At 45.9% G+C, this 14,483-nt stretch overlaps 1 protein-coding gene across 2 annotated transcripts in view; it reads left to right on the forward strand.

Moving 5' to 3' along the window:
* GMPR (guanosine monophosphate reductase) overlaps positions 1-14,483 on the forward strand; it is a 48,489-nt gene that overhangs the window by 6,373 nt on the left and 27,633 nt on the right. For both annotated transcript variants that reach the window (XM_009204482.4, XM_003897089.4), the window contains exons 2-4: positions 1,202-1,321; positions 4,668-4,751; positions 8,970-9,143. In XM_009204482.4, coding sequence (XP_009202746.2) covers positions 1,202-1,321; positions 4,668-4,751; positions 8,970-9,143 — 378 coding nt within the window. The remainder of the gene's footprint in view (positions 1-1,201; positions 1,322-4,667; positions 4,752-8,969; positions 9,144-14,483) is intronic.

The raw sequence follows: 14,483 nt of genomic DNA on the forward strand, positions 1-14,483 counted from the left end.
TTAGGGCGAGGGTCGGAGGGAGAAGACAGTGCTCTGGAGCCCAGGAAGGGACTGGGCTCGCTTCGGGAAAGCTGAAACGAGGAATACGCAGGCCTCTCTGGTCAGAGGATCCAGGCCTGGAGGCGACACAGCTGCTCTGGAGAAGCTGCCTAAGGCAGTGGGTTTCTGGGAGAACTACCCTGACTTCCCCCCACCTCTGCCTGCCACTGTCCTCCGGTTTCCCATCCAGTGTCCTCCATTGACCAATCCCAGCCAGAAATGAACTTGAGAAGTGGAACCTGTAACAGGTAGCCTTCCTGGGATAAGAGCAGGCTGAGGATGGTGGGTGGGTAGACAGGCTGGCATCTGCCCTGGGTCAGAGAAGTAATTGGGACTCTTCTAGCTCTTGATGAGTGCCTGGCTCTATCTGGCACGTGGCTTCTGTCAAGCCCACCCTTGTGGCTGTGTTGTTCTGGATTGCTGATAGCAGGGTTAGTCCTACATGCCCTGATCTTGAAGTTACAGAAGAATTGGAGCCTCCGCACCCACCCCTCTGCCCCCCAGCTGCTTGCAAGTCAAAGGAACAAGTGTTGATATGCGGGAACATATGGTTGCAATGTACTTTCCACCAGCTTTTTGAAAGATCCTCATAATTAAAGCAGCCGTGGAGGGTAAAAGGCAAAGGGATTAATGGTGTGGTGCTCACTGCAGGGCGAATTTGGAGTGGGGCTCTAGGTGAAAGGTAAGAAGTGAAGGGATTGTTCCAGGACAAGGGCCGTGGTTGGCAAGGAAGAGTGGAGCAGGTGCTCCCAGGAGGGGAATGGTTTCCATAGAGCTTGGAGGTGGGGTGAAGATAACATGTACGAGGGTCTTTAGGGATGCGGCTAGAAGGCGGCAGTGGGGTTGGAGAGGCTGGGAAAGGAGGAGAGAGCTTCCGATTCTGAGGCTTGTCTCGATGGTGGAATTTCCAGTGTCTTCTGCTGGTGCTTGAGCAAGGAAAGTGAGGAGCCCATTTCAGCTTTTGCACCTGAATCCAGTGCCTTACCTGGTTTCCTTTGCGACTCTGGTGTCTTTGGAATACCTGTCTTTGACCCCTAAGAGAATCCAGGGACATTTGTGTTGTTCTTACTCACTCCAAACTCCAGAAATTCTGCACATTTCACGTAAGAGCAAAGCACTCATATCTTCCCACCCCCCCCCTTTTTTTTGTTTTTGCCAACAGGTGGATCTTGAACGCACCTTCACGTTTCGAAATTCAAAGCAGACCTACTCAGGGATTCCCATTATCGTGGCCAACATGGACACTGTGGGCACATTTGAGATGGCAGCTGTGATGTCACAGGTGAGGCGGTAGGCTTTTGTTTTTTTCCTTTGCTGCTCACAACATGGACATGTTATCAGGAGCCCCCCCTGGCTTTATACACAGGGAAGAGTAGAAATGTGAGATGCTTTGGGTCATTCTCTGTCTTTCCTTTCAATCAGAAAGTAGACAGTGTCTGGATTTTGTGTTCAGTGAGATGGTCTAGATCTGCATCCATTGCTTCCATGAATATGACTGTGATGGTTTTGGAAATTAGAGATACAAAAAGAAGCTAGACAACATGAAGAGTGCCATATTGCAGAAAAGTGACAACCCCTTTAAAATTAAGGCAGAGCTGTTTTGTATGCAGTCTGTGCTGCAGCATTTACTGTATAATTATGTCGAATACATGTATCGAGTGCTTATGTGCAAAACACTGCAGATAATGTATTTCTTTTTTTTAGATGAAGTCTTGCTCTGTCGCCCAGGCTGGAGGGTGGTGACACAATCTTGGCTCACTGCAACATCCGCCTCCCTGGTTCAAACGATTCTCCTGCCTCAGCCTCCCAAGTAGCTAGGATTACGGGCACATGCCACCAAACCCGGCTAATTTTTGTATTTTTAGTAGAGATGGGGTTTTACCATGTTGGCCAAGCTGGCCTTGAACTCCTGACCTCAGGTGATCCGCCTGTCCCAAGTGCTGGGATTACAGGTGTGAGTTACTGTGCCTGGCCTGTATCTCTTAATTCTGGACACAGCTCAACAAGATAGGTTCCTTTTACAGATGAGGAAACTGAGGCAGAGAGGAGAGGGGTAGGTCACTTGCCCTAGGCCCTCAGCCAGATAGATGCAGAGAGAGAATCAGGATTCCAACCCAAACTGACTCTTGAATCTAAGGAATTTACCCCTCAACTTAAATGGACAGATCACAGTACAAGCTCAAGGTCTCTTTTAGCCAACTACAACAGCCTAATTTTCCATAAAGAGGGGTTAATATCCTGGCTTTGGCTGGGTGTAGTGGCTCACACCTGTAATCCCAGGATTTGGGGAGGTGGAGGCAGGCGGATTGCTTGAGCTCAGCAATTCAAGACCAGACTGGGCAACATGGCAAAGCCTCATTTCTATAAAAAAAAAAAAATATGAAAATTGGCTCGGTGTGGTGGCATGAGCCTATCGTCCCAGCTACTTGGGAGGCTGAGGTGGGAAGATCACTTGAGCTGGGAGGCAGAGGTTGCAGTGAGCCAAGATGGCGCCACTGCACTCCAGTCGGGGTGACAGAGCAAGACCCTGTCTCAAAAAAAAAAAAAAAAAAACCGAAAAAACAAAACTCATTGTGTAGATCAATCTGAGAAGTACTGTTTGTTAAAATACAATTTAAAAACAGATTAAAAATAGTGTCCTGGCTTTGGGAAAAATAAAGGAAAAACCGTTTGTGGGCAGGACCTTTATGGGTGAGGGCCAGAGCATCTTCTGCATCCTAGATGTGGAATGTCTGCTGCACTCAGGGGTTCTGTCTTTCCTGTGGATAATGCCTGCCAAGTGAAAAGGTAAATCCAATTAGTTGAGAGAGCTTCTCACTGTGGGCAGCAAGTCTAACCACAGGAGGTGCTGAGATTCATTATTAGCCAGCGATTCGAAGGAAAAGATTCTCAAATAAATTATGAGCTCCCAAAATGGAGTAGGGGTGGTCTGTCAGATTCCATGATCACTTGCATTGTCTGTGAGACCTCAGCCCCTACTGAGCATTGGGCCAGAGGCTAATACATTAATTGCTAAGGAACTGGTAATTTTTTTCTCCTCACCCTTTCCCTGCTTTGCTCTGTCATCAGCCATTGCTACTGATGGATTATGTGTTAGTATAAAAGTGAGGGGAACCAGGGAGCAATCAATTCTGATTAATTAACATAATAGGTTATAGTCCAGGAAAAACCTAGAACTTGCTGTGCTCTTCCCATTTTCCTAGGAAGTCTCCCTGCTAACGGAATAGCGTAGTCTGGTGTAGCTAACCATGGATGGCTACTGTGAATTTCCTGTTTCTAGGATCCATAGAACTAGTGCAAGTTACTAAAGTCATAGAAGTTTAGGATGAGAAGTTATAGATGGGGACATAGGTAGCCCCAGAGAAGTTAGGTGGGAGGCTTCTGTTAAAGGGCAAGGTGTACAATCTCCATAGTCAGATCCGAGTTTGACTCTGGCCTTCGTCTGTCTCTTCCTAGCCATGCATGCAGTTGTTAAATTTTGTAATTTTTTTTTTTTTTGAGACCGAGTTTTGCTCTTGTTGCCTAGGCAACAAGGCAGTGGTGCCATCTTGGCTCACTGCAACCTCCGCCTCCCAGGTTCAAGTGATTCTGCTGCCTCAGCCTCCCGAGTAGCTGGGATTACAGGCACTCCACCATGCCCGGCTAATTTTTTGTATTTAGTAGAGATGGGGTTTCACCATGTTAGTCAGGCTGGTTTTGAACTCCTGACCTCAGGTGATTCACCCACCTCACCCTTCAAAAATGCTGGGATTACAAGTATACACCATCGTGCTCAGCAAATTTTGTAGGTTTTATTTGTTTTTTGTTTTTTAAATAGACATGGGGGTCTTGCCATGTTACCAGGCTGGTCTCGAACTCCTGGGCTTCAGTGATCCTCCTGCCTCGGCCTCCTAAAGTGCTGGGATTATAGGCATAGGCCACCATGCCTGGGCAATTTAAATCTCTTAAGCTCCATTTATGCTCTTGAAGCTAATAATGCTGTTCAAAGTTGTTCCAAAAATTAAATGAAATGATATGTGGAAAAGACTGACCCAAAGCAGGTCAGCAGGTCATAAATGCTGGGGCAATAGTCATAGATTTAGGGTTATACTTTATATAATTCCCACCGTCAAGAATACCAACTGCCCGATGGATTTACCTTGCAGCAAGAAGTGTTCAGGTTGTGAACACAAGAGAAAGCTTTCAGGGGTAAGGTGGGGTTCTTCAGGGTTGGCTAAGCAGAAGTTTGCGTTAGGATGGTCCTTCTCCTGGGCGGGGGACCTGCTGCCTGGTTTTCTCTTTGGACCATCTGTGCTGCTTTTGGCCTAATACAGGTGTGGGTGGGAGCCTGGGTGGGCTGGGCAGGGCTCTGAGATTTGTCTTTTATCCCTCTCCTGCCTCCTGGCAGAGCCTCCGTAGTCCTGAATGCAGTATTGTCTAACCAGATTAGAATGGGAAACAGGGTTTTATGATTTCAGTGGTTGTACCTTTGTCTGGTTTTGGCTGCTAGGAGCATATTCAAAGCAAATTAAGCATGGATGGCAGGAACACTGATGCCTTTGTCTTGTTGGATCACCACCTCCAGATGGAGGAGGGAGGGGGGCCTCTCACTTGGCTTCCCATCCTAATGGTGCTGTTTTGTTTCCTAGCACTCCATGTTTACAGCAATTCACAAGCATTACTCCCTGGATGACTGGAAGCTCTTTGCCACAAATCACCCAGAATGCCTGCAGGTACGACTACAGCCTGGTTATCAATTAGCAGTGTAGCAGGGGGAGCAAAATCTTCAGAGCTGTCAAGAGGATTGCGGTCAGTAGCAGAGAGACATTGAGAGTTCGGTGTTTCTCTAGCCCTGTGCCATTGCCAGGGATTTGCTGAGAAAACTTGTTTCCATATCATGTTATTAAAATACTAGGATTTATCTGTAAGAAATGTCTGTTTTCCCTTGAAAGAGGAAGTGTTATATCCCAAGAGCTTGGGGAAGACCTGTGTTTCCTGCCAGCTAATTCAAGGTAGAGCCTGTCTTTTGGCTGCAGAAAAAACTTCTGAGTAAAACAAGGTGTTTTAGAGTTGAGTAAACATTATTCCCACCAGGATGGCTGTCATCAAAAAGACAGATAATAGCCAGGCACCATGGGTCATGCCTGTAATCTCAGCACTTTGGGAGGCTGAGGTGGGAGGATTGCTTGAACCCAGGAGTTCAAGGCCAGCCTGGTTAACATAGTGAGACCCCCATCTCTATTTAAAAAAAGACAATAATTGTTGTTGAGGATGTGGAGAAACTGGAACCCTTGTTCACTGCTGGGAATGGAAAATAGTGCATGCAGCTGCTTTGGAAAACAGTTGTCAGTTCCTGGAACATTAACCATAAGAGTTACCATATGACCCAGCAATTCCATTTCTAGGTGTAGACTCAACAGAAATGCACACATTTCCGCAGAAAAACTTGTACATGAGTGTTCATAGCAGCGTTATTCATAATAGCCCAAAGTAGACTCAACCCAAATGTCTATCAGTGGGTGAAAGGACATACAAAATAAGGTTTATCCATACAATGGAACATTGTTCAGCCGTAAGAAGGAGTCAAGGTCTGATACAGGCTACAGCATGGACGAACCTTGAGGACATTTCACTAAGTGAAAAGGCCAGAAGCAGTCGGGCGCGATGGCTCACTCTTGTAATCCCAGAACTTTGAGAGGCCGAGTTGGGTGGATGACTTGAGGTCGGAAGTTTGAGATCAGCCGGCCCAACATGGAGAAACCCTGTCTTTACTAAAAATACAAAATTAGCCAGGTGTGGTAGCGCATGCCTCTAATCCCAGCTACTTGGGAGGCTGAAGCAGGAGCTTTGCTTGAACCCGGGAGGTTCAAGTGGAGGTTGCAGTAAGCCAAGATCGTGCCATTGCACTCCAGCCTGGGCAACGAGAGAGAAACTCTGTCTCAAACAAGAAAAAAAAAAAAAGAAAAGGCCACACGCAAAGGCCATAGCATCTATGATCCTATTTCTAGGAAATGTCTAGAATAGGCAAATCTAAGTCATAAAATAGATTAGTGGTCTGAGGGGCTGAGGAAGTGTGGGGAGGGAGTGTGGTTAAGGGGTATGGGACTTTCTTTGGGAGAAATATGAAAATGTTCTAAAATCGATCATGATGGTTACAGAACTCTGAATGTACTAAAAATCATCGAATTGTGCATGTTGAATGGGTATGGCATGTCATTATATTTCAAAAAGCTGTTAAAAACCCAAGCATTTTAAAAACAACAAAAAGCCCTGCTGCAACATGCCTGCACCTTCTCCTGCCACATTCAGGGGATTCTGAGCCGAAGCCACAGGCAGGTCTCCCTGGGTTAGAGGTGCTCCCTGCTGGTCAGATCATTTATGATTGGAAAATGACTTCAGATTGTACCGTTTTCAAGGACTCACTGGCTTTTTGTTGTTGTTGTTACTGTGCTTTAATTATGTGTGGATTTTGATTAGTGAAAACGTGGTTTTGGAGATAAAATAATTCTGACTCAATAGTAAGTCCTTCATTTTTGCCGTATTGTGTTCAAGTGAATTATGCTTGTTTTCACTTTCTTCTGCTTTTCTCTGTAAGTTTGGGAATAATGATTTTCTTTTTTTCTTTTTCTCAGATCTCCCTCCAACTTCTTTTATTGTTTCTTTGTTTGAGGCAGAGTTTTGCTCTTGTCACCCAGACTGGAGTACAATGGTGTGATCTCGGCTCACTGCAACCTCCACCTCCTGGGTTCAAGTGATTTTCTTGCCTCAGCCTCCTGAGTAGTTGAGATTACAGGCATGCGCCACTTAGCTCGGCTAATTTTTTGTATTTTTAGTAGAGATGAGGTTTCACCATGTTGGCCTCAAGTGATCCACCCACCTTGGCCTCCCAAAATGCTGGGATTATAGGCGCGAGCCAACACGCCTGGCCTCCCTCCATCTTCTTTAAGGGAGCTTTCGGCAATGTATTGTTAACTGGAACTGTGGCCTTCATTACCAAGTGTGATACATCGACTTACTACACAGCCCGCCACCAAATAAAAGGCAAATTCAAAAGGGATAATGTTAAAAACTTAGTAGCAGTGAGAGAAGGCGACCAATCTCGAGTTCCACGTAGTGTACTTTAACAGAAATGAAGTAAGATTTAAAAAAAGCAGAGCTCTAGTGGGACGGAGAGTGGGCTTGTGTGGATTGGGCTGGCACAGGGCAGAGCTGTGAACCACGAGGCCCAGGCGTGAATGCACAGAGAAGGCTGGAGTAAATATGTGTCGTGTTAACCATCAGCTCACACTCAGTCTCTGCGCTGCACTACATTGTTATGATTTGGAGGAATAACATAAAGGATACTAAGATAGATCACTCATATGTGGCCCAGGATTTGGAGATAAGAGTTTAAAATATAAACAATCCATGTCTTAGTTTCACTGAGGCATTAATTAGTGAAAACAAGTCCTTTCCCAAGGGGCAGATGTTCAGAGAAGGGAGAGGTGTGAGGTGCCAGGGCACTGGTGGAAGTTAAGGGACAAGGGTGTTATAGGGGAGGATGTGGTGGCTTCAGATTTAAAAATATACAAGTGCAGTTGTGAAAGATTACGTCAGGCTTGTTTGTTTTCACACCTTGGGAAATTTTATCCCTTGAATAGGAAAACAGATTCGCAGTTCTGTGTAGAGGTTGAGATTTGCGTGCTGTATTAGGCTGTTCTTGCATTGCTTTAGAGAAATACCTGAAACTGGGTAATTTATAAGAAAAGAGGTCTAATTGGCTAATGGTTCTGCAGGCTGTACAGGAAGCATAGCGCCACCCATCTGCTATTGGCGAGGCCTCGGGAAGCTTCCAGTCATGGTGGAAGGCAAAGTGGGAGAGAGAGAGAAAGAGAGGATGGGAGGTCCCACACTTTTAATGACCAGATCTCCTGTGAACTCAGACCTAGAGATCACCAAGGGGATGGCCCAAGCCATTCATAAGGGATCCACCCCCATGACCCAGACACCTCCCACCAGGCCCCACCTCCAGCACTGGGGATCATATTTCAACATGAAATTTGGGTGAGGACAATATCCAAACTACGTCACATGCTGCACTATTATTTTATTGGGAGTGAAACTCAAAATAGAAAGGAGTTTATCAGAGGCATTTCAGACATCTTCCCCTCTCTTGCTCCCCAAGCAAGACGCTTAGGGTGAAGGCCACAGCTTTCATGTGGGGAAGCCTGAATTGATTGCCATTTCTCCTTCCTGGAAACTTCCTAGTTCTTGTACATTGTCCTCCCTTGAGTTTCCCTGATATGACACAGTCATGCCGGTAGTTTTTTTTTTTTTTTGGCAGAGAGGGATGGAATCTCGCTCTGTTGCCCAGACTGGAGTGTTGCCCAGACTGGAGTGCAGTGGCACGATCTCGGCCCACGGCAACCTCTGCCCCCCGGTTTCAAGCTATTCTCCTGCCTCAGCCTCCTGAGGAACTGGGATTACAGGCACCTGCCACCATGCCTGGCTAATTTTTGTACTTTTAGTAGAGAGTTTCACCATGTTGGCCAGGCTGGTCTCGAACTCCTGACTTCAGGTGATCCACCTGCCTCAGCCTCTCAAAGTGCTGGGATTACAGGCATGAGCCACCGCACTTGGCTAATTTTTGTATTCTTAGTAGAGACGGGGTTTCACCATCTTGGCCAGGCTGGTCTCAACCTCCTGACCTCTGGTGATCTGCCGGCCTTAGCCTCCCAAAGTGCTAGGATTACAGCATGAGCCACCGTGCCTGGCCAAAGTTTAGATAATTTAATGAATGAATCCCTTTTACCTCTGCTGTTGTATGTGTCTTGAGCAGGTGCATTGTGCATTTGATTAGGGTAGACCTAAAAGGGTTGTTGTACTGTCCCAGAATAGGTGCATAGATGGAGCAGGGTCTGATATCTGAATGCTACTGTTCATGCCTGTCTTCTTGGTTTATTTTGGTGTAGCACGTAGCCGTGAGTTCCGGCAGTGGGCAGAACGATCTGGAAAAGATGACCAGCGTCTTGAAAGCTGTGCCACAGGTTAAGTTTATTTGCCTGGATGTGGCCAATGGGTATTCAGAACATTTTGTGGAATTCGTGAAACTCGTCCGTGCCAAATTTCCTGAACACACCATTATGGTAAGTACGGTAGAATATTACGGTAGAACATTCTCAAAATGGGGAAGCCACAAGGGAGTTGTTCAATGTGTCGGGGGAGCTGTATTCTCTTCAGAGCTTTTGGTGCTTCTTTGGTCAAAGATTAATTGAGCATCATTTGGGTAAGGATAGGTAGCTACTGTGGAAGATCTGAAAACTAGCTTTCCTCTATAAATAATAAAATCCCCATCAACTTCGTAGGATGTTGGCTCCAGTTTTTCCTAAGTATCATCACGTTTCTTACTATCTGATCCTTTTTTTTTTTTTTTTTTTTTTTTTGAGAAGGAGTCTCACTCTGTCACCCAGGCTGGAATGCAGTGGTGCGATGTCAGCTCACTGCAACCTATGCCTCCCCGGTTTAAGCGATTCTTGTGCCTCAGCCTCCCGATAGCTGGGATTATAGGCGCCTGCCACCATGCCTGGCTGATTTTTTGTATTTTTAGTAGAGACTGGGTTGCACCGTGTTGGCCAGGCTGGTCTTGAACTCCTGACCTCAGGTGATCCGCCCACCTTGATCTCCCAAAGTGCTGAGATTACAGGTGTGAGCCACTGCACCTGGCCCCATATGATACCTTTAAAAGGGTCTATAGTACTTCTTAACAGAGAGTGTCTTTTAATATTGAAAACATGTGACTGGGTTTGAGTGTCACATATGTAGGTCCTCCATGTCCCACCCCTACTGCCAACGGGAAACTCTGCTGTAGGAGTTGGGAGTCCATGATACGAACATTTCATGACAGTCTACTATCAGTGGCGAATCGGTCGGTGGTATATTTTATCTAGGAGCTTTGTTTCTTGACTTTTCCTGTATTTTCCTAATTACTTGCACCTTAACTAGTTAGAATGTAGATTTGTGACTTTTGGGAAAGATGGATTGGCAGAAAAAGGGATTTAGAAGCTCTAGAGTACAACTTGGGCTTTTGCAAAAACCTGTATTGTAATTAGGCAAGGTTTTGCTAATTCTAATTATGATGGCACATACTGGTTGACCACTAGATAATTTAACCCTTCGTTTTTTGAATTTTGAACCTCATTTCTTCTCATATATGTCATCATTGTAAGAAAGTTGGGAGGAAGGAATTGTTACGGAGTAAAGTCTTCTGTTAAAGGACTTCCAAGGATTGTTAAGTATTTTTATGCTTTTCAAACACATAGGAAGAAAGGATCAAGAATTGTTCCAGCCGGGTGCGATGGCTTACATAATCCCAGCACTTTGGGAGGCCGAGGTGGGTGGATCACCTGAGGTCAGGAATTTGAGACCACCCTGGCCAACATGGCGAAACCCTGTCTGTACTAAAAATACAAAAATTAGCCTGGCATGGTGGCGGGTGCCTGTAATCCCAGCTCCTCGGGAGGCTAAGGCAGGAGAATCTCTTGAACCCAGGAGCTGGAGGTTGCAGTGAGCCAAGATCACGCCACTGCACTCCAGTCTAGGCAACAGAGGGAGACTCCGTCCCCCCCCCCCCAAAAAAAAAAAAAAAAATTGGCCAGGCGCAGTGGCTAACACCTGTAATCCCAGCACTTTGGGAGGCTGAAGTGGGTGGATCACAAGGTCAAGAGTTCAAGACCAGCCTGGGCAAGATGGTGAAATCCTGTCTCTACTAAAAAAAAAAAAAAAAAAAAAAGGGACAAAAATTAGCCAGGCGTGGTGGCAGGCAACTGTAATCCCAGCTACTTAGGAGGCTGAGGCAGAGAATTGCTTGAACCCGGGAGGCAGAGGTGGCAGTGAGCCGAGATCTCGCCACTGCACTCCAGCCTGGGTGACAGAGTGAGACTGTCTCAAAAAAAAAAAAAAAAAAAAAAGAATTGTTCCAAGGTCAACCAGCTGTACCAGTGTTAGAAGTGGGTTGGGAAATAGAAAAATTCACTGTGTTCTCTGTAATAGAACAGCCAACTTCATTGTTTTTGATGATGTTTGTTGAACACTATTAAATAGTAGGAAATGTATATGTGTTTATTGGCCTCAGCCCTTGGTTCTTGAGACAGAACTCTTAAAACCCTTTTAGATAACGGTGCCCAGAGAATCTTTTGTTCTAATATTTGCTCTTTGATCCTGGTTGCTGACACAGCTTCTAGAACCTTTGTAATTTCCGGAGTGATGAGAGCACCTGGCACAGAGCTTCTGAATCCCTTGGGATTTCCTGGGTGGTAGGAGTAGCTTTTGTTCTAATATTTGATCTTTGACCCTGGCTCCTGACACATGGCTCCTAAATCCTTTGGGATTTCCTGGGTGATAGCAGTGGAGCTGCTCTTGTCCTAACAAGACAACTCTTAATGGGCTCCTGTGTGGGGGTTGGTACCAGATAGACCAAGCCATGATGAGAAGCTTGGAGCTTCCAGCCCCATCCTCCATTTTCCAGAGAGGGGAGAGGGCTGGAAGTAAAGTTAATAATCCATTATGCCTCCTTCATGAGGCCTTCATAGAAACCCCCAAAGTATGGGGTTTTGAAAGCTTCCTGGCTAGTAACATGTCTACATGCCTGGAGGGTGGCAGACCCCAGCTCTGTGGGGACAGAAGCTCCTGCACTCCGGACTCTTCCAGACCTCACCCTATGTCTCGCTTCATCAGGCTGTTCATCTGTATCCTTCATCATAGCCTTTATTAATATGATAAACTGGTAAACGTTCCATAAGTGGTAATCCTTTATATCTTTTGATCTTCTTTTTCTTGATAGTATATTTGAGATTCACCACGTTGCTTTATGTCAGCTGTGTATATATATTCCTTGGTTCCTGGAGCTAATCTTTAATATCATCTCCCAGATACCTCACTTGCTCTTTTTCCTTCTCTTTACTTTGCAGCTGGTTGTATCACTGTTAAACTCACTCCTTAATGCTCTTTGTCTGTTTGGCCTGCCATCATAAAATACCATAAACGGACTGGTGTATAAACAACAGAATGTAATTGCTCACAGTTCTGTGATTTTGGACAGAAATCAAAATCAAGATGTTGGCTGATGTAGTGTCTGGTTTCACCGTTCCTCATAGGTGGTGCCTTCTTGCTGCGTCTTCATACGGTGGAAGAGGCATTCAGGCTCCTTGGAACCTCTCTTGTGAGGGCACTAATCCCATTCATGAAGGCTGCACCCTTATGACCTAATCACCTCCCAAAGGCCCCGCCTCCTAATGCCATTGGATTGAAGATTCAGTTTCAGCCTAGGAATTTGTGGGGGACACAAAAATTCAGCCCATAGCACCCCAGAAATCAGTGTGGGCACATGAGCTGAGTCACACTGGGGAAGTTGCATTCTTTCTGAATCTCACTTTCCTCACCTGTGAAAAGGAGGTTGAGGATCCTCGTGGCTGGAGAATGACTCTGGGGCTCAGATGGGATGCAGTTTTATAACAGTGCCGCCTTCACTAGCAGTTGCTCATCTCTGGTGAGTGTCATCAAGGGCACCTGCTCTGAGAACTGAGTCAGAGATGGAGAAGAAAGATGGAGGGTAATGTGGGGTTTGTTTTAAGAAGAGAGAGAAAATGTGTGTCACTGTTTAAAATGACCAGTGATAGTGGAAATGCATTAGTGTTCCCAAGCTGTCCATTGCGTTCTCCAGACTGGAGCTGCTGTGGGGTGTAGTTCACAGCTGGGCCTGCTGAGAGCTGCAAGCTGCCTGTTGGACAGTCTAGAGAGCCTGCCTGTCGCCTCTGGAAGGACAAAGACCAGGAAGGAGGGAAGTGCAGGAAGGAGGGGGCTGGGTAAGACGAGGGAAAGGGTGTCGTTACCAGTGTAGAACTTAGGAGTTGCTATGGGGGAGTTAACTGGGAGGGAAGAGATTGGTTCAGGGTTCCCACAGCTGTCTGGGAAGCCACCAACAGCGAGACCCTCTCCAGCACCTGCTGGCTGGCTGGCCCAGGGGTATGTTTTCATTGCTCTTACTGGTTTCCCCAGCAATGAACAGGAGACTTTGGCAAGGTAGGTGTTTATTCTTAAGCTCCTCTATGCCTGCAGTGACCCTTGCAATCTGTGATTCATTTGGAAACCTCCAGTACTTTTATGTCCTTGGTTTTTGGTGTTTTTGAAACATAATTTCTCTTATGGCTTTTGGAGGCATAGTGAAGACGCATTCACATTTATCCAGTGTTTTGGAACTGAATGATGTAATATGAGGACTGAGTGTTATGGAATGGAGTGTTATTACGATCATTACAATACAGTGAACAGAAAGGATGCTTGCAAACGTTCCAGGCAGAAGCTGGCAGTTCCCGGCCTCTGCACCAGGAGTGAGGGCTTGTCACTCCCTGTGCCCAGTTTCTCCTGGTTTTTTTTCTTGCCTTTCACCTAAGATGAGCCTTGCCACATAGAGGTAGGAGAAGCAGGGATTTCTAGAGAACAACTTTGGCAGAAAAGGTCATATTGAGGGGCTGGCTGATTGAAGAGTATACCAGGTCCTGTGGCCAATTTGCCTGGTGGCTTTCAGGGAGGAAAGAGAATAATGTGTTTTGGGGTACATTCTCAGTACTGTGGAAAAAGGCACTAGCACACAGTAGGCACTTCTTTTTAAAAAAAAAAAAAATGTAGAAACAGAATCTTGCAGTGTTGCCCAGGCTGATCTCAAACTCCCAGCTTCAAGCAATCCTCCTACCTCTGCCTCCTAAAGTGCTGAAATTACAGTCATGAATCACCATACCTGGCCAGAACTTCTTTTATAATAACAAATCTTTGAGTAGAGATAATAGCGCCTACTTTTGTTGACGTGAAACTTAGTCCTAGACAGCTCAAGGAGCCTTCTGAGGGTTACACCACCAGTGAGAGCTGGATCTGGCATTCAGGGCCAGGTGGCTTGCCTGGGCCTGCGATTTTTTGCTATTGTCCCCCACATGCCACCAACTCAGTCTTGCTGGTGAGAGGTGAAGCCAGCTGGACTTTCTAGGTCGAGTGGGGACTTGGAGAACTTTTCTGTCTAGCTAGAGGATTGTAATTGCACCAATCAGTACTCTGTGTCTAGCTAAAGGTTTGTAAATGCACCGATCAGCACTCTGTGTCTAGCTAAAGGATTGTAAATGCACCAATCAGCACTCTGTTAAAATGCACCAATCAGCACTCTATGTCTAGCTAAAGGTTTGTAAATGCACCAGTCAGCACTCTGTAAAATGGACCAATCAGCGCTCTGTAAAATGGACCAATCAGCAGGATATGGGTGGGGCCAAATAAGGGAATAAAAGCTGGCCACCTGAGCCAGCAGTGGCAACCCACTCAGGTCCTCTTCCACACAGTGGAGGCTTGTTTTTTTGCTCTTTGTAATAAATCTTGCTGCTGCTCACTCTTTGGGTTTGCACTATTTTTTTTTTTTTTTTTTAAGATGGAGTCTGGCTATGTCGCCC

The sequence above is a fragment of the Papio anubis genome, chromosome 6 (genome assembly GCF_008728515.1).
Source record: "Papio anubis isolate 15944 chromosome 6, Panubis1.0, whole genome shotgun sequence".
In the NCBI taxonomy this organism is placed as follows: domain Eukaryota; kingdom Metazoa; phylum Chordata; class Mammalia; order Primates; family Cercopithecidae; genus Papio; species Papio anubis.